The sequence below is a fragment of the Sciurus vulgaris genome (assembly GCF_902686455.1).
Source record: "Sciurus vulgaris genome assembly, chromosome: X".
NCBI classification, from domain to species: Eukaryota; Metazoa; Chordata; class Mammalia; order Rodentia; family Sciuridae; genus Sciurus; species Sciurus vulgaris.
The window spans coordinates 73512884-73536997 of NC_136471.1; the positions used below are offsets into that span (position 1 = coordinate 73512884).

Here is a 24114-nt window from a genome sequence, read left to right on the forward strand (position 1 = left end):
ACATCTTATATTCTTAGGCAATACAAAAGTTAAAAACCTGGACAAATCAACCAACCTCTGAGGGCTTCCATTTCCTGACACTGGACAATATTCCTTTTATGCTTAAACATTCTATAAAAGCTAAAAACTGTTAATATATCTGGGCCCCCACAAAATTCATGTTGAAACCCTAACCCCACCCCCCCCAGGAGGGGCCTTGGAAGATGAAGAAGTCATGAAAGGAGAGCCCTCATAATTAGGATTAGCACTCTTACAAAGGAGGCACCAGAGAGCTCACATGGATGGGTCTACCATATGAGGAACAGGAAAATGACACCATTTATGGAGCAGAAGTCAGCCCTCACCAGACAGTGAATTTGCTATTGCATGAATTTTAGACTTCTTCCCTGCCTCCAGAACTACAAGAAATAAATTTCTGTTGTTTATAAGCCACCCAGTTTATTCTATTTTGTTATAGCAAGTAAACAGGTTAAGGCAATGGTGATCCAATTCTGTATGTATAAAAAGCTAGGAAATTGAATAAATTGCCCAGAACACACAGCAAGAAAATGAAACAGCTAGGATTCAAATGTACATGTAAGGAACTCCATTAGTCCATGTTCTTTCAATCTAGAAATGATTAAATTAGATGATCTCCAGTTTCTTGAAAAACTAAAATTATATGCCTTTGATTTGAACAATGTGTTTTACAAATAAAAAATAAACCTGAATAGCATTAAATAGTTCTAGTGTTTGAACCAAATTTTAGTTCTGTTTGCTTTTCCCTCTACATTTCATTGCTTCTCCCATGCTAGTGTAAATTAAAAATGATTTAGGGAACAAATTTCTTTGGGTTTTTAGCAGATTTGAAAATCAGGACATTTTAATATTTTCCCATTTTTAAGTTACTTTGGGAAATGTCCTTGGCTAATGTTTTAGCACAGTGAAATTTCTTTTTATATCCTAGGGATCAATTTATATATCATCACAATAAATTCAGTGTAGGAATCTCAGAAGATTTGAAGCTCACTTTCTTTCATTTTCATCTAATGATTCAACAGAGAGGTGAACAAAGTGTTTCATGGTTGGAAAGATTCTGCCATTTTACAGATGTAGAAACTGAAGTTGGAAAAGTGAAGTGATTCATCAATTATCCTGAATTTCTAATACATTTTATATATAATTCATGTATTTTTAAATCAAGTCAAAACCAATTACAATAAACAGGAGCCCCATTTATATATAGTTACAATACAAATTACATTATTGTTTATTGAAAAAGAATGTTATATCCATTAATAGAGTAACACTCTGCTTTGATGCTTCAATATAGGATACTAAAAATTAAAATATCATTTTAAGAGGATGCCATTCAGCTCTATTAACATGTATTGGGGGGCCAGAGCTCCAGCTCATTGATAAGAGTTCATGCTTAGCATATATGAGATCCTGGGTTCAATCTGCAGGACCAAAAATAAAATTATCCTTTTGACCAATCTAAATAAAGGTTACCCTTAAAATTATTAAATCAATTTATGAATTGGCAAAAGACAATTGCTAGAAACTAAGACAATAGTTCAAAACCAATCTAAAATTTCAAAAAATCAAATGTTTTAAGATGAAAGAGATGTAGAGATCTTAGTTTTTAAGTTGTAACATTGTTTTTCATGAACTAAACTATCTGTAAATTGAGTGCTTTGTCAATTCTCACTTTTAATACATTTTCATTTGCTTCAGAAATTATACAACACATGATTATCATTATAAAAAATTAAATACAACAGTATAAAAAGGAAACAGTTAAGGTTCCCTTCACACCATTTCTCCACTGCTAGGTTTTATCTTGGATTTGACCTTTTTTTGATCTTTGGAATACAGTGCAGAAGCCTAAGCCTCTGTGAAAAGCTGACCTTATGTTCTTACAGATGTGTGATTATTACCAACTAATCTATAACAATCAAAATGCCTATATTACCCTAATACAGTGTAGGTAAGAAAGCATCAGTCTGAAAAACAGAATGCTGAATACACTATCATTTGCAATAGGAAATTTTTAAAATCTCAAACAAATAAAAATATTAGATGGGAGCACTATATATTGATATGGAACAATATCTAAGATATATTTACTAAAAAAGCAAGGTACAGAATGATATGTACAGTATGCTTTCATTTTTATAGAGAGGATACACATATATTAAGTATCTATACATATATACATAATTTTATATTCATAGTCTTTCTGGAAGGATACACACATATATAGGATAACTTGTTTCCTTTGGGAGCAGGATTTTAATCTGTGCATGTGTTACTTTTTCAATAATAAAAAGTAAGTTGATTTTAAGGGGATCTCGGAATGTATTTATTGATTCACAGAAGGAATTTAGTAACTGCTAGCATCTAAGTAGTCATTTTTCCATATTTTTATTGGTACATTATAATTACACATAATAGTGGGATTCACTGTTACATATTTGTACATGCACACAACACAACAATATAATTTGGTCAAAACCATTCTTTCTCCTTAGATGGTCATTTTTTTCCTGTAGTCCTGGGGATTAAACCCAGAGACATCCTACCACTGAGTTACAACCCCAACCCCTTTTTTATTTTTATTTTGAGACAGGGTCTTGCTAAGTTTCTGAGTTTTGCCTTGACCTTGTGATCCTCCTACTGCAAACTCCTGAGTCACTGGGATTACAGGCATGTAACATTGAGCCTGTCTAGGCAGTCATTTTTATAAAGGATAGTCTATATCAAAAGAATAGGCAGCAGTGTTTATCTGAGTAAATGTTAAAAGCACTCAAAAAGTTAGCATTATAAAGTTTCACAGACAAAGTAATTTGTTAATAAGGCATTAACCTTTGGAATCATTCAGTACTTATATCTAATTAAATCTGTTTCTACATTTTTACTTCACAAAGGCCAAATGATCCCAGAGAAAGACCTTCGCATTATCTGCCCATTTTATTTTTCCTTTGAACAGACTGCTGGGGTGATTAAATTAAACTTCAGGTTAATACCTTTAAAGTCTGGCAGGAAAAACAAGAGTATTATATTCATTTAATGTATGATTTAGGATACAATTCCCAAAGTGTATTCACATGCTAAACCTGCAAAGGGAAATTAATCATATTCTTTCTGTTCATTCAAAAATTTAGAGACTTCTTAATACAAGTTCAATAGATTAGACAAAGAGGAATGAAGGGAAGGGAGGAGGACAGGAATAGGAAAGTCAGCAGAATGAATCTGACATAATGTTCCCACGTACATATATGAATACACCACAATGAATCTCCATAGTATGCACAACCACAAGACTGGAATCCTAATTAGAATGAGATATACTCCATATTTGTATAAATATGTCAAAACATACTTTGCCGTCATGTATAACTAAACAGAACAAATTTTTAAATATTTTTGTAGATGTTGATAGACCTTTTATTCATTTATTTTTATGTGGTGGTGAGAATTGAACCCAGTGCCTCACACATGCTAGGCAAGTACTCTACCACTGAGCCACAACCCTAGCCTCCAGAACAAATTTTTTAAAAGGGAAAAAAATTAGAGAATTGTTGACTATTCATGTTCCTTGAATTGTTAAAGCTTTAATCTGTTCCACTGTTGCATTTTTCAACAAAGCAACCTCATTTGATCGAATTTATTTGTTTGTTTGTTTATTTAGAGACAGGGTCTCCCTAAGTTACTTAAGGCCTTGCTAAACTGCTGAGACTAGCCTCGAACTTGTGATCCTCCTGCCTCAGCCTCCTGAGTCGCTGGGATTACAGGTATGCGCCACTGTGCCCAGCTTACCAAGAGCTCTTTGACTTAGTTAAGACACTGCTCTCCTGAAATCTGGTTTTAAATCGACTGCACATTAATTTTAATTATAATTTTAGAAATTAGGACAGAAATTTTAAACCTTAATATTTTTTAAAAGTCAGTAATGTTTATGTATTATCATATTGACCTACTTTCTGATTATAAACTATGTTTGGACAAGGACAATTTTCTATATGGTGGCTCAAAAGATGCAAATTCACATTTTATAGCATCTGAAACTCAAGTAACAATAAATATATTTATAAAATACTTATTTTATAACTACAAAAAATAAGATTAAAAATATTCTAAATAAAAGTATATATTCTCAATATATAACAAAAATCACACTACAAATTTGTTAAAGTTTAATATCATAAACATCCATAAAATAACATTTTTATTAATAATGTCTGATATATCTTTCTTTTCCTACACATCTAGTTGTACATTGTTTGGTTCTTCCTTTGACAGCAAATTGATAAAAACATTTTCTGTACAGAGAGAAGACAGATAATTCGGTCTTTCTTCTAGACAGGATGTTATTTTTGTTAGTTCTACAGCACTGGTGATGGAACACTCTACCCAAGAGCTACATCCCCAGCTCTAAAATGTTTTTGATTAGCAACAGTTTAGAAAAGTTCCTTTCAACATTACAATTCATCACAATTCACAAAAACTGGTCAGTTTTTAGAGCTGTTCTCAAATCTTGGATAACTATTGAGTTTCTTTCACATACAAACTAAGATTTCAGAGCATTTCAAGTTTATTTACGCAGTTTCTAATCTTACATAATCTTTCAGTTGATAGCATTAATGTATCAGTTATACAGTGAGCCCTGTACCTTCATGTCACAACTCTGCTGGTGTCTCTGATAGGGATTTTGAAAGTCATTCCTATACCAGAATTCCTAGCGAAAACTTCCCCACATACAGGAGTAACCAAAAATCGCACACAGCTAACGAGTCTACTAACCCCAAACTAAACATATCCCCAACTTAACTTCCTCTCTGTCAGATCCCCAAAATACACAAGGCCACTCCAATACTACCCAACTCAAAGGGGGAGTTCGAAGAGGAATTCAATGAATGGGGGCTTAAAAGATAGTGGTTAAAATATTTAACTTTTACAAATTGTGCAAAAATATGTGACCATGTGAACACACTACAAAGACTCCTTCCAAGTTTGTGGAAGGAGGTCAATGCAAAGGAGGGGCTCTGAAACATAAGCTTCATTAACTTCACAATCAATCTGTCTCTGGGCTTAGAAAACAACACTTAGTAAAATGTTTTTTAAAGGAAGGAAAAAAGAAGAAGAATCACAAATATATCCTATTTTATAAGGGCTTTTGACAGATGGAAGGCAAGCAGAGCTGAAAAAAGCAAAAGTATCTTTCTTTTTATGTCTAGAAATCAAATTATGAATGTGTCTTGGAAAGTACCCGCTTGAGAATCTGTCACTGGGATTTGTGTCACTATTAGTAACACAAACTGCTTTTACATTACCTCATTGCTATCCTTCCTTTACAATTGAATCAAAATTCAATTGCATTTGTCTGACCTTAAACAGATCTTATTAGGCAGGGTTGAATTCTGGGAAGATGCAATTAGTAGTCTTAGATATGAGTGGGGTACAAGTAGGCTGTTTTGGGAAATAGGAATGTACTTAAAAATATCAAAATGGAATCTAGCCTTCTAGTTACACATGCACATGTCAGCATAAACAAATAATCACCCAAAACAGTTTGCCAGTCAGGAAGTTGGGGGTTTCAGAAAATACATTAGTTGCTGGTGGACAGTAAGTACCTAAATCACTTGAAGAAAAATTATGTGAACTAGCTTCTAGATGGTTAAAAGTTTTACTACAATTAGCACAGAAACTACTATATAATTAGTAAGCTTCAGCCTCTCTTCCAGCCTCCAGCAACAGCCCCACCTTAAATCAAGTGGAGGAGGTTTAATTGGTTTCATTTGAGGATAAATCAAATACACATGTCATACATAATACTCACTGAAATTAAACAACTCATTTTTAAAGTCTTAAGACTGAAGGTTGCAGAGCTACTTTTGTTATCCTGTTTCATAAGATATTTATCTAATTTTTACACAGTTGTGATTAGTGAAAAATATTACAAAATGTTTTATAAATTTGAATATTTTAAAGACAAACTCATTTGCAAAACCTGCAGTACAGTAAAAAAAAAAAAAAAGTACCTGTAACCTCCTATCTTTTCCAACTTGGCTCTCTCTCCAAAGAAAATTAAAGGCAACTGTATCCTCATTTGGACCATGGGGGAATTGAAGTAATGCAGGAGCCTCTAAGATTGGAGTTATGCCAAGGTAGAGAGTGAATACAAATTAAAATCTACTTTTGGAGCATGTGAAAATGGAAAATTCATATTCAAGTATTCACATGGATGTCTCAGAGACAGAAAACTTAGAAGGCTTATTATACTATGCAAATAAAGCTTTTCTAACCACAAACATCAATACAGAGTATACAGTCAACAAATAAGAAGCACTGCTTTTCCCCCATACAAATAGCTGCCCATATATTAGTTAGGATCACATTTTATGTAACTCTTAAATTAAGGAAATGTATCAACCTTCATAAAGAATCATGATATGCCAATTAGTTGATTTTTTTGTAATGAAAACAAGGCAAATTGAAGTCAATCTACTCAAGAACTTATAAGAAGTTAGAATCACAGACAAGAATACTATAGAGACAAGAAAGTATGAATCCTGCATTTCATTGAAAAGCCATAATCACTTTGAAATCTTGAATAGGTAAAAATTAATGTTTAGATTAATGATAATTATAAAACTAGAGCTTCCATAAGTATCTGATCTAGATATACACAGAATGTTCCAGTCACAGTATAATGAGCTTCTAATAATTAGAAAGAATCCACTGGATTCCTAATTTTAAATCTTGCACTAAATCTAATGTTCATTGAAACAAAGATCCCTTTAGAATATTAATATCTGCTCTGAGTACCAGATATATAAAAATATATCTTTGCATGAGGATCTCAACTGGTCACAGGAAAACCATTCTCTGATTGAAGCAATCTGATCAAATTCTAAAGTGGTATTTACTTTCACCATCAATATAAGGAACATTGCATCAAAGCAAAATTATATAAAACTCCAGTGAATGAAATCACCATCAATATAAAGTTGATTTAAAGATGGTAAAAGTTCAAATATTAAAATGATAGGTTACACAAATGAACCCACAACTCAGCTAAAATGGCACATCTAGGGATTGACTCAATGAGCCCTGGCAGTGAAAATAAACATGTTCAATACTAAGCAATTTGTAGCATAATATTTAAACAAAAGTTTTCTACCCATTATTGTTATTACAGTAACAATCCTCAAAATTCTGGCAAAAAAGTGATATTGTTAACTTCTTTGGATCCTGTTTTAGTCAGTTTTTCCCTGCTGTGACTTAAAGATGGACCAGAACAACTGTAGAGGAGGAAAAGTTTAATTGAAGCTCAGGGTTTCAGAGGTCTTAGACCATAGAAGGCCAGCTCCATTCCTCAGGTCTCAGGGTGAGCCAGAACATCATGGCAGGAGAGTGTGGCAGAAGGAAGCAGCTCACATCATGATCAGAAAGCAGAAAGACTCCATTCGCCAGATACATATATATACCCCAAAGCCACACCCTACCACTTCAATTAATCCCTATCTGGGGATTAATTCACTGATCAGGTTAAGGCTATAATCCAATCATTTATCCTCCAAACCTTCTTGCATTTTCTGACACATTAGCTTTTGGGGAACACATCACATCCAAACTGTAACAGACCTTTAGATGCAAGTCAGAGAGAAATGGGGGAAAATGGGTGCAAATCTAACTTCATGAAGCTGGAGAAAGAGGGATTAAGCTAAACTATACTACTGTCAACACTGAGAATCTCAAAGAGTGACAAGGGAAAGGCAGAAGGCAGCAAAAAAATGCTTGGAAATGGCAAGTAACTAGCATGGAGATATACTAGGTAATTCCAAACCAATAGGCAGGGATCTCTACCTCTTAATAACTAACTCTTAGAAGTATCAGTAAAACACCTTACCAAATTCAGCTGTTGAGATTCTCATGCAAATGAACAGCAAGTATTCTAGGCAATGGGTTTAGGGAGGTTTCTTGTACTCGATTCTCCACTTATGTGTACATTTGAAATGTTTCATTAAAAGTAAGTATTCTTTAATCAAATGGGGCTTATCCTGGGAATACATGACTGGGTCAACATTTGAAAATGAATGTAAAGTATCATATTAACAACTAAAGAAAAAAATACATGATCCTATCTAAATTCAGAAAAAGCACTTGACAAAATACAATATCCACGACATAATTGTCTATGTACAAAATCCCAAGGAATCTACAAAAAAACTAATAGATTTAATAAGTCAGTTTAGCAAGGTTGCAAGATACAAACTCAACATATGAAAATTATTGAACTTCTATATGCTCATCATGAACAACTCAATTTGAAGTTGAATTGAAATTTAAGAAACAATATCATTTACAATAGCATTTGAAAGCATACACAATACTTAAATATAAATCTAACAAAATATGTACAGGAACTACATGCTGAAAACTACAGATCTCTGAAAAAAGAAATCAAAGAATACCTAAATAAATGGAAAGATAAACCATTTACATAGACTGGAAAATTCCATATTGTTAAGATGTTAACTCCATCCAAATGAATCTATAGGGTGAACAAAATCCCAATAAAAATTCTAGCAGACATTTGTGTAGAAACTTATAAACTGATTCTAAAATTCATACTGAAAGGAAAAGAAACTAAAATAGCCGAGACAATTGTGCAAAAAAGTTAAGGAATTGCATTACCTGACTTTAATACTTATTATAAAGCAAATTTTTATAGTTAGTTAGTTCAGTCATAGAAACGACTTTTCTCTACCTCATTGAAGGTGAAGAAAACCTTTTCCTAATTGAATTAAACTGTATACATGGATGGGTATGAGTCGTTAATTTTGTTTATGAATATAGATGTTCAGTTTTTCCAGCACTGTTTCTTCAAAAGTTTATTCTTTCTTCATTGAATTGCCTTTGCAATTTTGTTGAAAATCAATTGACCATGTTTATTGGTTTATTTCTGTACACCTAGCTGGGTGTGGTGGTACAAGTCTATAATCCCAGCAGTGGCTGGGAGGATGAGCCAGAAAAGTCATGAGTTCAAGGTTAGCTTGGCCAACAGAATGAGACCCTGTCTCAAAAAATAATAATTTCATTTTTGCACACCCTATTCAGTTCCATTGATTTGTATATCTGTCCCTTGGCCAGTATCACACAATCTTGATTATTATTGCTTGCACTTTGGGTCCTTCTGTTTAAGAGATGCCACCAAGCTGTTTAGCTGCTTTTGTCCGTGTGTGTGTGTGTGTGTGTGCGCGCGCGCGTGTGTGTGTGTGTGTGTACATACGTATGCATGTATCCTGGAAACCCCAGGACACTCTACACTGAACTATATCTCCAGCCCTTTTTATTTTTTGAGATGTGGTCTTTCTAAGTTGCCCAAACTGGCCTCAAACTTCTGATTCTCCTGCCTCAGCCTCCCAAGTCACTGGGATTACAGGCACACACTACCACACTGGGCTTTTATTTATTTATAACTATTATATTAATATTTCATGTAAATTGCATAAAATTAGAATACCAGATAAAGATGTTTATATTACTAAGTAAGATCCTGACATACATTATAGCAAGAGATGTGTTAAAATGGTATTACTAAGGCTGAGGTTGTGGCTCAGTGGAAAGAGTGCTTGCCTAGCATGTGTGAGGCACTGGGTTTGATCCTCAGCACCACATAGAAATAAATAAAATAAAGGCAAAAAAATAAATAAAATTAATGTTAAAAAATGGTATTACTAGCTGAGTGCCATGGTGCACAGTTGTAATCCCAGTGGCTTGGGAGGCTGAGGAAGGAGAATAACAAGTTCAAAGCCAGTCTCAGCAACTTAGCAAGGCCTTAAGTAACTCAGTGAGACCCTGTCTCTAAATAAAATATAAAAAAGGGTTGGGAATGTGGCTCAGTGGTTAAGTGCCCCTGGGTTCAATCCCTGGTACAAAAAAAAAAAAAAAGATGGTATTACTGGGGCTGGGGTTGTATCTCAGTGGTAGTGCATTTGCCTAGCACATGTGAGGCACTGGGCTCAATCCTCAGCACCACATAAAAATAAATAAAATAAAGATATTGTGCCCACCTACAACTAAAAATATTTTTAAACGAAGATGGTATTACTGGGCTAGGGATCAAAGTACAGCATTAACCTAGCATGCAGGAAGCCCTGGATTCAATTCTCAGAACCACACACGCCAAAAAGAATGGTATAACAGCCAGGTGTAATTACAGGCATGCCTGTAATCCCAGCGGTTCGGGAGGCTGAGATAGGAAGATCTCGAGTTCAAAGCCAGCCTCAACAATGGCGAGGCACTAAGCAACTCAGTGAGACCCTGTCTCCAAAGAAAATACAAAATAAGGTTGGGGATGTGGCTCAGTGGTCAAGGGCCCCAGAGTTCAATCCCTGGTACCAAAAGCATAAATTAATCAATTAATTAATTAAATAAATAAAAAAAGAATTGTGTAACAAAAGCCAACAGTGACAAAGAAGAATAGTTGCTACATATATTACTTGAGTAACCCTATCAGTGCAATAAGAAAGAAATTCAAGTTCTATAATAATAGTTACTAACATTGTACTCTAAGGTATGTATTAAGAATTCAGGGGGCTAAAGTTGTGGCTCAGTGGTACAGCAATTGCCTAGCATGTGTGAGGCACTGGGTTCGATTTCAGCACCACATATAAATAAATAAATAATAAAATTAAAAGTCCATTGACAACCAAAAAATAAATAAATAAAAATTTAAAAAAAAGAATTCAGTAATAAGGGAGAAGGAAGTGGTGGTACTCAAAAGAGATACTGGCCAAATTATATTGCATGCATGTACTGATATTTAACAACAAATTCCACTATGATATACAACTATAAAGCACCAATAGAAAATGTGCAGGGAAAAATATCAATACCAGTTTTTTTTTAAATACAACATTCATTTCCTTAATGGTTTGTGCTTTTTATGTTTGGTTTAAGAAATTTTTCCCATAAACGAAGTTACTAAAGACATTTTTCTACAAAACAAAAAGAATAGTAAATATTGCTTCACAGTATTTCTTTGAATGATGTAGAACTAGCAACACAATTTTATAGATGAAGACCAGGCCTGACAGGAAAAGAGGCTAACAAAATAGTCATTCAGAAACCAAGTTTGGTTTTAGGATCATTTTCATTGTTTATTTTTTATGAAGAAATTCTGCTGTAATAAGATATTCCATTTTAAAATTTCTATTTCTTCTGGCTTATGCCTTCCTAAGTGCTGGGAGGATTATAATGCATACTTAGTCTGATAATGTTGACATTCAGTATGTTCTTTTGCACTGGTCTAGTGTCATCATGTACAAACAAGGCTTAGGCCATCTAATTCAATAACAAGATAATCTAAACTACTGTGCCTTAAAAGCACTGTATTCAAAGTCCATTTTTCAGGATGGGGTAGGTCAGTGGTAGAGTGCTTGTCCAGTATGTGTGAAGCACTGGGTTTAATCCTCAGCACCACATAAAAATAAATAAACAAAAAAGGTATTTTGTTCATCTACAACTAAAATAGATAGCTATACATATATATGTAAATATATTTTAAAAATAAATAAATAAAACAAAGTCCATTTTCTCTTTTCTTTTTGGCACGATAGGTATACACTGGTAATAAAAAAATAAATACTGCATTACAGATCTCTGTGCTTTGTAATGTGGCAAGCACCAGTATGAAGCAATGAAAGTATCACATATAATCTTAGTCACAAATTTTCAACTGTCGCTGTAGTGACAAAGCAGCCATAAACAACACATACACAGACAAATGACTGTTATGTTCTATAAAATTTTACTTACAAAGAAATTTGAATTTTATATAATTTTCATGTAAATTGAAAATATTAAAAAAGAAGGTTCTTTTTTTTTTGTATTGGAGATTGAGCCCAGGGCTACTTAACTGCTGAGCCACATGCCTAGCCCTTTCTATTTTTAATTTTGAGACAGGGTCTCACTAAATTGCTTAGGGCCTTGCTAAATTACTAAGGCTGGCCTTGAACTTGTGATCCTCCTACCTCAGCCCTCTGAGTCACTGGGATTACAGAAGTGAGCCACCACTCCCAGCTCAAAAGAAGATACTTAAGATAATCACAGGCACCTCATGCAGTCTTCAGAAAGTTCTTCTATAACCTGAACTTTGTCTTTAACCATTGAACACTTAGAATGTTGTTGATGCTCAAAATGTAAAATACCAATGTATTCTTCCTTGGGCACACCATGTAAGATATAGCAGTCTTTTTTTAGACATTTTCCTATTGATTTTAAATCACTGTCACCATATAAAAGAGAAAAAAGGAGCTGGGGATAGCTCAGTGGCAGAGTGCTGCTTGCCTAGCATGCACAAGACCCTAGGTTTAATCCCCAACACCAAAAATGAAGAAGGAAAAAGAAAGAAAACCCCCTAACCCATACTCTGAGAACATATATTTTAGTTCAGTATGACATTAAGAGTAATAAAAAGCATAAATATGTAAGTATTTATGTACTTTTAAAATATAAATCTATAAATATACAACTACAATATGCCAAGATTCCATGTTCCAATATTTTGAAATTGAAAATTAGATTTTTTTCTTTTCCTTCCTTCATTTTTGGTTTATTTTTACTTTGAAATGGGATCTCTCTATGTACAGGATGGTCTGGAACTCCTGGGCTCAAACAGTTCTCCTGCCTCAGCCTCTGAAGTGCTCAGCCTCCCAAGTAGGTCTTGCCACCACACTTAGCTTCTTCTTTTCCTTTTTAAAGAGGAATTTGTGGAAGAAACAAAACTTATTTAGCATCAGGGTTAGAATTGTAGTAGTCTTTACTGCCAAATGTCAGTGTGTCTGCTTCTATCCCAGTGTTAGAAGTAATTTCCTAACAATTCTAGTCAATTGCATTTATTTTATCTCATTCATTTTTTTTTTTTTTTTTGCAGTGCTGGGGATTGAACCCAGGGCCTGTGCTTGTGAGACCAGCACTCTACCAACTGAGCTATATCCCTAGCCCCTATCTCATTCATTTTTAAAAGTTCTTTTTTTTCATTTGCAGTACTGGGGATTGAATTCAGGAGTGCTCTACCACTGAGGTACATTCCCTTCCCTTTTTTAAAAAATTTGATTCTCCTGCCAGAGTCTCCTTAGTTTCTGGGATCACAGGTATGTGCTGTCACACCCAGTGAGAGTAACTTACTTTTTAAAATTTATATTATTATTATTATTATTTTGCTACTGGAGATTAAACCACTGAGTAACATCCCCATCCCTTTTTATATTTTATTTTTAGACAAGGGCTCACCAAATTGCTGAGGCTGGCCTTGAACTTGCAATCCTCCTACCTCAGCCTCTGTCCAACCTCAGCATCTGGAGTTGCTGAGATTACAGACATGCACCACAATACCCTGCAAGAGTAACTTACTTTAATGTGATGTACACCATTCACTTTTCCAATCTGCTGTTCAATGGTCCAAACACAGGAATTGCATGTCATTCCTTCAATAGAGATGGTAACAGAATTCACACCCATACTTGGATCCATTTTGATTTCTCTTTACATTCCTGTTGGAAACAATAATATAATTAATAATAAAATTATTAATTTTAATGATGAAAATATCTTTGCTCAACTTTTCCCCCATGTCCCCAATTGAAAATGTGCCAGTAATAAAACATGGCCAACATTCTTTCTACTTTCTTAGGCAAATGTTTTCTTCACCTCCGATGAGATAAAGTAAAACTGTTTCTCTGGTCAAGCTAACCAAAAAAGAAATGCACAATATTCAAATAAATGTAACTAGCTTTTACAGATTGCTTTCCTGATTTCTAAACACTTTCCGTACACAATCTCATTTAATATTGGAAGTAGAATAAAAAACTAATCAAAAAATGCCAGAAGTCTTTACAATTGCCAACAAGTTCCTACATGATTTCTAATTCTTGCCAACCTCAAATTAACCTCTCTGACCTCCTCTCCTACCACTCAGCAAACCTTTCTCTTGTGTCATAGTTGTTCCTCATGCCTGGATGACTACCACCTCACAGATTTTTCTTTTACTATTCCCTTGGTTTCAGATTTTCTCTTAGATAACTGCTTAGCTAAGTTCCTTATAACCAAGTCTTCTTTTAAAAAATATTTTTGTTGTAGACGGAACACAATACTTTTATACTATTTATTTATGTGGTGCTGAGGATCAAACCCAGGGTCTCACACATGCTAGGCAAGTGCTCTACCAATGAACCACAACCCCAGCCCTCCTTCAAGTCTTTGATCTAATCTAAACTCCTTCCTTCCTTCCTTCCTTTCCTCCCTCCCTTCCCTCCCTTCCTCTCCTCTCCTCTCCTCTCTTCTCTTCTCCTTCCTTCTTTCCCTCCCTCCCTCCCACCCTCCCTCCCTCCCTCCCTTCCTTCCTTCCTTCCTTCCTTCCTTCCTTCCTTCCTTCCTTCCTTCCTTCCTTCCTTCCTCCCTCCCTCCCTTTCTTTTTTTGGAACTGGGGATTGAACTCAGGGGTACTTTATCACTGAGCTACATACTCAGTGCCCCCCCTTTTTGAGTGTGAGACAGGGTCTTCCTAAATTCCTCAGGGCCTCACTAAATTGCTGAGGCTGGCCTTGAATGTACTACCCTCCTGCTACAGCCTCCTGAGTCATGAGGAACCCCATCCAGCTAACCCAACCTTATTGAACCCTATGTAGACCACACTATTTATTGCAACCTACATTCCTTCCACATACACATAACCTGATTCTCCTTACCTCTGCTTTAATTTTTGTCATAGAACTTACCACCTTCTAACATATTCCATAATTTGTTTATTTACTCTGTTTATTGTCTGTCTTCTTGTGATGGTTTGAAAATGTTAGTAAGCAGGGCACCGTGGCACATGCCTGTAATCCCAGTAACTCAGCAAGTTCAAGGCTAACCTCAACAATTTAGGGAGGTCCTCAGCAACTTACTAAGACCCTGCCTCAAGATAGGAAATAAAAAGGGCTGGGTGTGTGTGTGTAGTCTCTTTAAAATTTGAGATGTAATTTACAAGCTAAAAAAAAATCTACCTAAAAGGTATTACAGTTCAGTAGTGTTCATTGTATTCTCAAAAATGTGCAGCTATAATGACTACGTAATTGCAGAACATTTTTTTACCCCCAAAAGAAATCCCATGCCCATTTAGCAGTTGCTTCCCATTCCCCTCTATTCACAGCTGCTGGTAAATACTACTTTACTTTCTACTTCTATAGCTTTGCCCATACTGGTCATTTCATATAAATGGATTCATTCAATATGTGTCCTTTTATGTCTAGATTCATTCACTTAACATGTTTTCAAAGCATATTGAAAAACTGAATGCACTGGTCTTGATTCTTTTCATTGGTCTTGATACTGTTCATTGAAGTACAAAAGCTTTTAATTTTCCTAAATTCTAATTTATTTATTTTCAGCTGATGAACATTTGGGTTGTTTCTATTTGGGGCCATTATGAATAATTATGCCATAAACATTCTTGTACAAATTTTTGTGTTTTCATTTTCCTCAGGAAGTACCTATGAGTGGACTTGTTGGATCTTATAATAACTCTGTGCATAACTGAGGAAAGGCAACACTGTTTTCCAAGGAAGCTGCATCATTTTATATTCTCACCAGCGGTATATGAGGATTCCAATTTCTCTACCTCCTCACCAACATTATTATTATTTGACATTTTTATTCTGAACATCCTAGTGGATATGAAGTGGTATCTCATTGTAGTTTGCATTCATATTTCCTAATCACAAGTGACATCAAGCATTTTTCATGAGCTTATTGACTATCTGCATATCACTAAAGAAATGTTTTGGGTTTTGGGGGTGCTGGTGCTGGAATCCAGGGTCTCACACATACTAAGAACAAGCTCTGCCACTGAGCTACATCTTAGCCCCCTGAAAAATGTTTATTCAAGTCCTTTACCCATTTTTATAGTGTTATTCATTTTTTGATGTCGAGTTGCAAGAGTTCTTTTTTTCTTTTTGTTTGTTTTTAAGGTACTGCAGATTGAAAATAATAGCACTCTACCACTGAGCTACATTGCCAGAATTTTTTAATTGAGACAAGGTCTCATTAAGTTGAAATCCTCCTGCCTCAGTCTCCACAGCAGCTGGTATTACAGGAATGTACCAGCACACCCAGCAAAATGGTTCTTGATTGTTTTGCAGTATGCAGGAATCAAACCCAAGACTTCAAACGTGCTAGGCAAGTGCTCTACCATAGAACTATGAAAGTTCTTTATATAGTCTATATATTAAACCCTGATCAGATATATGGCTTTGAAATATTTTCTCCTATTCTGAGAGTTTTTCCCACTCTCTTGATAGTATTCTGTTATACAAATCTTTTCAATTCTGAAGAATTCCAATTTATCTATTTTTTCTTTTGCTGTCTCCATTTTCTTTTTCTTTTGACAGCACTGGGGATTAAACTGAGGGCCTTCTGCATGATAGGCAATTGTTCCACCACTGACCTACATCCCTAGCCCTCCATTGATTTCTGAAATAAAAATGTCTTAGAAAAGCTAAGAGAAAAATTCATCCCTAGGCCCATTACTCTTGGTCTGAATTTTAACCAGCATTACCTCTGGAACAATTATTATTTTTAATGTGACTTGATCTAAAATAGTGTCATAGTTATTGACACATATGAAAAATAACAATCCCCAAGACAAAAAGTGAAAAACAACCCTCAGGGAAAAAGCAGGACAATGTGATTGGGGGGTAACAAGGAGCTCTGGGCTCTGGACATTCATTCCCCCTTTCCCAGAAACAATGGGTTTTGAATTTTTGCAACTGTTTTCTGATTTGGGCTTTGAACTTACACAACTGTTTCCCCTGACTGCCCATCTGACACATTTTACAAATGATTTAAATCTTGTTATGAATCAAATCTCACTTATTATGAATCAAAACTCACTCAAATGTGAATCAAGTGAATCAAATGTCACTCAAACCCTATAAGAAATCAGACCCCTCCTGTAATCAGTTGCCATTTTCTCTCCTGAAAATATGCCATTCTGCTGCTTAACAAAGTAAGTTTGCTGATTCATTAAGGTCTGTTCCTTGTTTCAGTCATTTTTGCTTTTAGTTATTAGTCTGTTTATACTATTTACTTTTAAAGTTATGGCTAGGAGCTGGGATTGTGGCTCAGTGGTAGAGCACTTGCCTAGCACCAATGAAGCACTAGGTTCGATCCTCAGCACCACATAAAAAAACTGAACAAAATAAAGATATTGTGTTCATCTACAACTAAAAATATAAAGGAAGTAAAGTATGGCAATAGCAATTCCAAATGTAATACTTACCAATTCAGTTATGTTCACTGGTTCTTAAGAAACTATTGTTAAAGTATTGCCTATTTTTACACAAACACTTATTTATTCAATATAAAAATACATTTTGTCTACTTTTTGGTGCTAATGTTTTGAAGCAGCCTTTACTCATTGGGAAAAAAAAGTCACAACCTTTAATGAGCCACACTGGCAAAGATTTTTACCTTTTGGTATCTATGACTTGCAAACAATCTATATATAAAAATAAGTTATCATTGCTCTGAGAAACTCCATCTTCTTTCCTCTAGCCAGAGCAGCTGCTACCTTTGGAACAAATCTGAATCTTGACTGAATTTTTTTTTTTTTGGTACCAGGATTAGAACCCAGGAGCACTTAACCACTGAGCCACATCCCCAGCCCTTTTCTAAAAAGTATTTTTAGTTGTAGATAGGCACAATACCTTTATTTTATTTATTTATTTTTATGTGGTGCTAAGGTTCGAACCCAGTGCTTCACATGTGCTAGGCAAGTGCTCCACCACCAAGCCACAACCTCAGCCCCCCGGCCCTTTTTTATATTTTATTTAGAGACAGGGTATTGCTGAGTTGCGTAGGGCCTTGAACTTGTAATCCTCCTGCCTAAGGCTCCTGAGCCCCTGAGATTATAGGCATGTGCCACCAATTTGACTGAATCTTAAGAGGAATAAGGGAAAAAGTAGTAAGATGGAATTAGTTTAAGGGAACTAAAACTAACTAGTTAAAAAAATTTTCTGGGCTGGGGACGTAGCTCAGTTGGTAGAGTGCTTGCCTTGCAAGCACAAGGCCCTGGGTTCGATCCCCAGCACCACAAAAAAAAAAAATCTACTCTGCCTGAACTTTCTAATGCACAAAATTTCATGATTTAAAGATTATTTGTTAATCAGTATCTTCCTGTTTTCCTGAATTAAAAAAAACTTCAACAATACTTACAAATCAAAATGGTATAATGAACATCTACATATCTTCTCATTAACTCAACAGTTGTTAAGATTCTGCTACATTTGTTCTATTCTTTCTAAACTACTTTAATATAATTTTTAGAAACCATGATGCTTCACCACGCATTTCCAAAGAACAAGGATTATTACATAATCACAATACCATTATCACAGGTAAAAAATTAACAATTACACATTACATAATAGTCTTTCTCTATTTAGATTTTCTCAAATGACCCAAGAGCAGTCTTTGTAGCTTTTATTTTTCCCAAATCAGGATCCAGACAAGGTTCACACATTTCATTTGTTTGTTATGTTTTTTTTGGTTTGGTCTCATTTAATCTAGAAGAGCCCCCTCCATATCTCTACCCTCTACAAAGTGACTTAAGAATCCTGGTCAGTTGTTTTGACAGCCATTGCATCTTCTTTTTAAATATTTCTATTTTGGGGGACAGGGGTTGTGGCTTAGTGGTAGATCACTTGCCTAGAATGTGTGAGGCACTGGGTTCAATTCTCAGCACCACATAAAACTAAATGAATAAAAGGTCTATCAACATCTTCAAAAATATTAAGAAGACCATCTTATAAAAAATTTCTATTTTTAACTGACACATAGTAATTATACACACTTATGGGGTACCAGGCTATATGTAAATACATGCATATTATATATAATGTTCAAAACAAATAGGCTATCCATCTCTTCAAACATTTAACATATTTTTGTGGTGAGAATACTCAAAATACTTTCTTCCTGTTGGGTGTGGTGTCACATGACTGTAATTCCAGCAACTCAGGAGGCCAAGACCACAAGTTTAAGGTCAGCCTCAGCAACTTAGCAACATCCTGTCTCAAAATAAAAATAATAATAAAATAATAAAAAAAGACCTGGGAATGTAGCTCAGTGACAGAGCACCCTAGGTACAACCCCCAGTAACACACACACACACCCTTTCTTGCCTTTTTGAAGTCTACGTTAATTATAATTACCCTACTGTGCAACAGAACAAACTCTTCTTTGACAGGTGATTGACCTTTGGAATTGCATTCCCTGATACATCAGGTCAGTTACTACAAAAGAACAAAGCCTAGATAAGACAGAAAAGGCAGGTAATTTTGAGCAAAAGATACTTAGGACAAAGAGAATAGGATTAGCTCCAGTGGAGAGTTCAGGGTTTGGGACCTAAGGCAAATGTGGAGGAGTCTCTGGGAAGCAGTACAAGAGTATGAAAAGGGAAGTAGGTAACTTTTTTTTTTCTTTTTTTTACCAACCTATTGTAGTTTAATAAACATGACTTATACAGTTCACTGAAAAAGTACTTTAATATAAACATTGCTTATACACAAAACCAAATAATATTGATATTCTAGTTCTAAAAAAGTCTTGGTTTGTCTAAAACACTAAGATGCAACCTCAATAGTGACTGCTTCACATTTTCCAGTCTCTTGATCAGTGCATGTCACATGTAAAGATCCATCCCTTTTCATAGTAAGAACAGCTAATATATCACGTAATCCATTTTCTTTTTTATCTAAATCCTGTAGTACAACCTGCGCAAACTTGGATTCCTCTTTGGCACAGTTCTTCCCTTCAGACTCATAGAGTTCAAGGCATACAGAAGATATATCTCCAGGGGCTTGTAATGTGTGTTGTCTTCGAGCCGGCAAAGGAGTCCCTGATGGAAAGAGCACTGTGAATCTGTTGGCTCCTGATTCATCCACTCCCTTCACTAAAATATCTTTAGCTGAACACTCTATCATTAGAGAGTCTTCCATTAATACATTTTCTTTCCCAATAAGAATTCCTGCTTCTATAGCTGCACCAATAGGGATCACCTCATCAGGAGGGATAGAATTGAGAAGATCAACAGCTGGGAAAAGATCTTTAATCAGTTGCTGTAGCCTTGGGATTCAAGAAGACCCTCCACAAAGGACAACCTTGTTGATATCATCTGCTGTAAATCCACTTTGATCTAAGAGTTCTCGGATTGCTTCTATGCATTTATTAAAAAGAGGAGAACAAAGAAGCTCAAATCTTGCTCTGGACACATTGCAATCAAAATCTTGACCTTCATATAATGAGTCAAGGAAATAATTGGCACTTCCCAAGGTTGACAAAGAATGTTTGGCAACTTCAGCGCTGTTCATCAGTTTCATCATGGCTCGGGCATAGACCCTCACATCATGTCTGAAGGACCTCTGGAACTCAGAAGCTAGATACTGTGCTAAGGTTTCTGTGAAATGTGCACCACCGATGTTATCGTCAGTGTTTGTTGAAAGAACCCGATACATTCCACTGTTAACTTCCATGACACTCAGAGATAAGGATGTTCCTCCAAGCTTAAATACCAAAATATTGCTTTTTCCAGTAGGGGAGTCTTGTCCAATTCCATAAGCAAGAAGAGCTGCAGATGGCTCATGTATTAAACGCAAAACATTAAATCCAGCAGCTCCAGCTGCTTCTCCAAGAGCATTTTTTTGTTTTTCTCCAAAGTCAAAGGGAACAGGAATAACTACATCATTTGCATCTGAGCCCAAGACAGAATGAGCTGTTTCTTTCATTTTACTAAATATCAGTCTGGCAACATCTTCTGGGTTAACAAATTTTGTTTCTTCTCCAGTATCTATTTCATATCGTAATTTCCCATTTTTTTCAACAACTAAACATTTACTTTCCATGATGTATTTCTGAGCTTGTGGGTCATCAGAGCTCTTCATTTTCTGAGTAAGCAACAACAGCTGGAGTAACTCTATCGCCTGCATCATTTGCAACCACACCAGCCCGGCCATCCTTATAGACGGCTACGCAGGCTGATGTGCAGCCCAGGTGGACTCCGATGGCCGCCATGAGGCGGCAGGGACTGCGACGGCAGTAACGAGCGGACCCCTGCCGCAACAGCTACCCGCCACCCGGGAAGTAGGTAACTTAAAAAACAAACATCTTATCAAAATTTTACCCAGGATAGGTCCTTGCCTTTTAAAAAGGAGGCAGTTTTCTTTTGTAGCACATGACTGCTACTTGCCTATAAGACAGAGTACACAGAATGCTCCAATATTTTATAAATCCAATAAGGTTTATGAAGGCTGATCAAGGAACATTACCAAATTGTTTATGGGAAAATGTCAAGTTCAGATAACAGAACTTGTAACAAATTTTTGGAATCTTGTACATTCTGCAGATCAAGGCTAGTTTGCCTCATTAGTTAGAAATATAAAACTAAAATATAGCTGGGCATGGTGGCACACACCTGTAATCTCAGCAACTTGGGAGGCTGAGGCAGGAGGACCACAAGTTCAAAACCATCCTCAGCAATATAGTGAGGCCCTAAGCAAATTAATGAGACATTGTCTCTAAATAAAAAATCAAAAGGGCAGAGGATGTAGCTCAGTGTTAAAGTGCCACCAGGTTCAATCACCAATACCACACACAAAAAAAGACTGAAATACAATTGTGGCTGGGTATTATAGGGAATTGGTTCCAGGACACCCCACAAATACTGAAATCCATGAATGTTCAAGTCCCTTATATAAAATGACATAGTATTTGCTTTAATCTGTGCACTTCTCCCATATACTTCAAATCATCTCTAGATTATTCATAATACCTAATATAAAGTAAATGTTACATAAATATTTGTTATATTGTATCGTTTAGAGAAAAATGACAAAAAAGGCTGCACATGTTCAGTATAAACACAATCATCAACTTACCTACGTTTTTGATCCACTATTAGTTAAATCTATGAACATGAAACACTCACATGGAGGACTGACTGCAAAGTTTTATTATGGGGTATGAGCTATATCAAACTACTAAATTAACTCCTAGGTTTACTGAGAAACTGAGAGAAACTAGTTAAGCAGAAAGACACTTTTAAAGTACCTGGATATATTGGGGAGGACAAAATATCTGAACACAAAATGAAAGTCACATTGATACAGTCACTTTTCCCACTACATTCTAACATAAGCATGCCAATTTACCTATAAGCACATATGTATTTCCTTTTGCTTCCATAATTCACCTGCATTTTTTTTCAAACCTCTATTTAAATTGAACCTTACACATAAAACCTCAGAATTCCACCTTACTCTTTCTATTCTGTTACACGTATATACACTTCTAATTGATTTTATAATGTCATGTCCCTCTTTTTACGTTTTAAAGGTCTTAAAGATAGATACAAAACCAGAAACGTTTACTGTAAACCCCCACCCACTGCAAAATGACTAAAAGTAAAATGACTCAAAACAGAGAATGAACATAAACAATTTCATGTGGTATGGAAAAAAAAATGCAGGCTTTGGGAAATCACAATATCAAAGAGAGAAATTTGGTATACAGCTATTAGTAATGAGTGACTCTGAGAAGAACAGCATCCAACATCACTGAGGGAAATACCTTCTAGTTATTAAAGTATTTTTAGCCACTCCCTAAACACAGATGGCAATCACCATCATTAATACCATTTTTAGGAGGAAGAACAATATTATGACTAAATCACCATCTCTGGTTTGGAAACAAACTGCAGAAGTTGAGTAAACATGGCACATACAGTCTGACTGCTCAAAATCACTTCTTAAAACTGATCACACCAGCATAAACATCATTTTTAAATTTCCCTAAAATAATTAGTACTCACAATTTGGGGAAGGTTTCTGGATTCTTATTGATTTATCACATAGTAAAATTTAATTTCTTTTTTGGATACAATTTTATCTGGATAATTCTGGGTCCTTATGATAATCAAGGAAATAAAAATGAAAATCACAATTGAATGTCACTTACCCCCATCGGCTAAATAAAAACATCAAAATCTTACAACCAGATCGTTCTTATTAATTAGTGTGAATGAGTACAATTATGAAGCCTGACAATATCTGGTGGAGGTGAAGATATAAATACAGAACTTGACATTTTACTCCTCAGCATTTTACCCCAGAGATGACCTCACACATATGCTTAAGGAAACATGAAAAAAGGGGTGCTACTGGCATTTAGTGGGTAGAGTCCAAGGACATTGCTAAAAATCCTAAGGTGGACCAGAAAATTCCACACGACGAAGAATTATCTGGCCCCCAAATGTCAATAGCAGTGAGACTGAGAAACCCTGAACAAGAGGCATGAGTAGCAACAAGGATAAATCCCACAAACATAGTTGAGGAAAAGAAGTTTCAGAAGGATACAAAAGTTGAAAACCATTTAAAAATGACAAGCTGATTTTTGCATGCACACATATGTAGTAGCATTAGTCAAAATATAAAAATGTTAATAGGAATGATAAATTCCAAATTCAGGAGCTGGGAGGGGGAGGAGTATACAACTGTTAAGGAGCACAAAAGGAAAATTTAACTACACTGGTGTTTAACTTTGGATAGTGGACACACAGGTATGTTATAGGACTCCCTGTGTTTTTATAGGTAGAAATTATTCAGTATAATAATCTTTTAAAAGAGAAAAACAGGTCATTTTAAGTGGAAATAAGGAAGAAAAATATAGGGACTATGCAGGAATTAAGAGAAAAGTTACCATTCAGGTGCGGTGGCGCATGCCTGTAAACAACCCAGCAACTTAGAAGCACTAACTGTAGCATTCTAGGCAGTCTCTGATTTATCCACAGATTGTATCTGACAAACTTGAATTGGGCGATTGTTTTGATGAGGAAAAAAAGTATTCCAAGCACCAGACTATCTTCTTAGAATCTAAGACTACTACACCAAGTCCACATTTAACCCCTAATGTGGTTGAAAAGTAGCTGACTAATTTATAATGTCAAATAGTTAAATCCTATTTATCTCTACCCCTGAGATAATCACAGTTGCCTTGTCTGAAGTCAGAAAAAACTTTATGCACATCAAA

At 35.4% G+C, this 24114-nt stretch overlaps 2 protein-coding genes across 2 annotated transcripts in view; both read right to left on the bottom strand.

The window, feature by feature from the left end:
* Positions 1-13538, bottom strand: part of ATP7A (ATPase copper transporting alpha) — a 66370-nt gene extending 52832 nt beyond the window's left edge. Inside the window, exon 1 of the mRNA XM_079123111.1 lies at positions 13405-13538. Within this exon, the coding sequence (XP_078979237.1) occupies positions 13405-13524 (120 nt within the window). The 5' untranslated portion in view covers positions 13525-13538. The remainder of the gene's footprint in view (positions 1-13404) is intronic.
* A 5982-nt stretch (positions 13539-19520) lies between these two features.
* On the bottom strand, positions 19521-21159 carry LOC306650765 (heat shock 70 kDa protein 14-like). The gene is given in 3 exon segments (XM_079123048.1): positions 19521-20165; positions 20169-20964; positions 20966-21159. Coding segments are annotated over 3 exon segments (1443 nt in total). The 5' UTR covers positions 21103-21159; the 3' UTR covers positions 19521-19655.
* Between the last annotated feature and the right edge of the window lie 2955 nt (positions 21160-24114).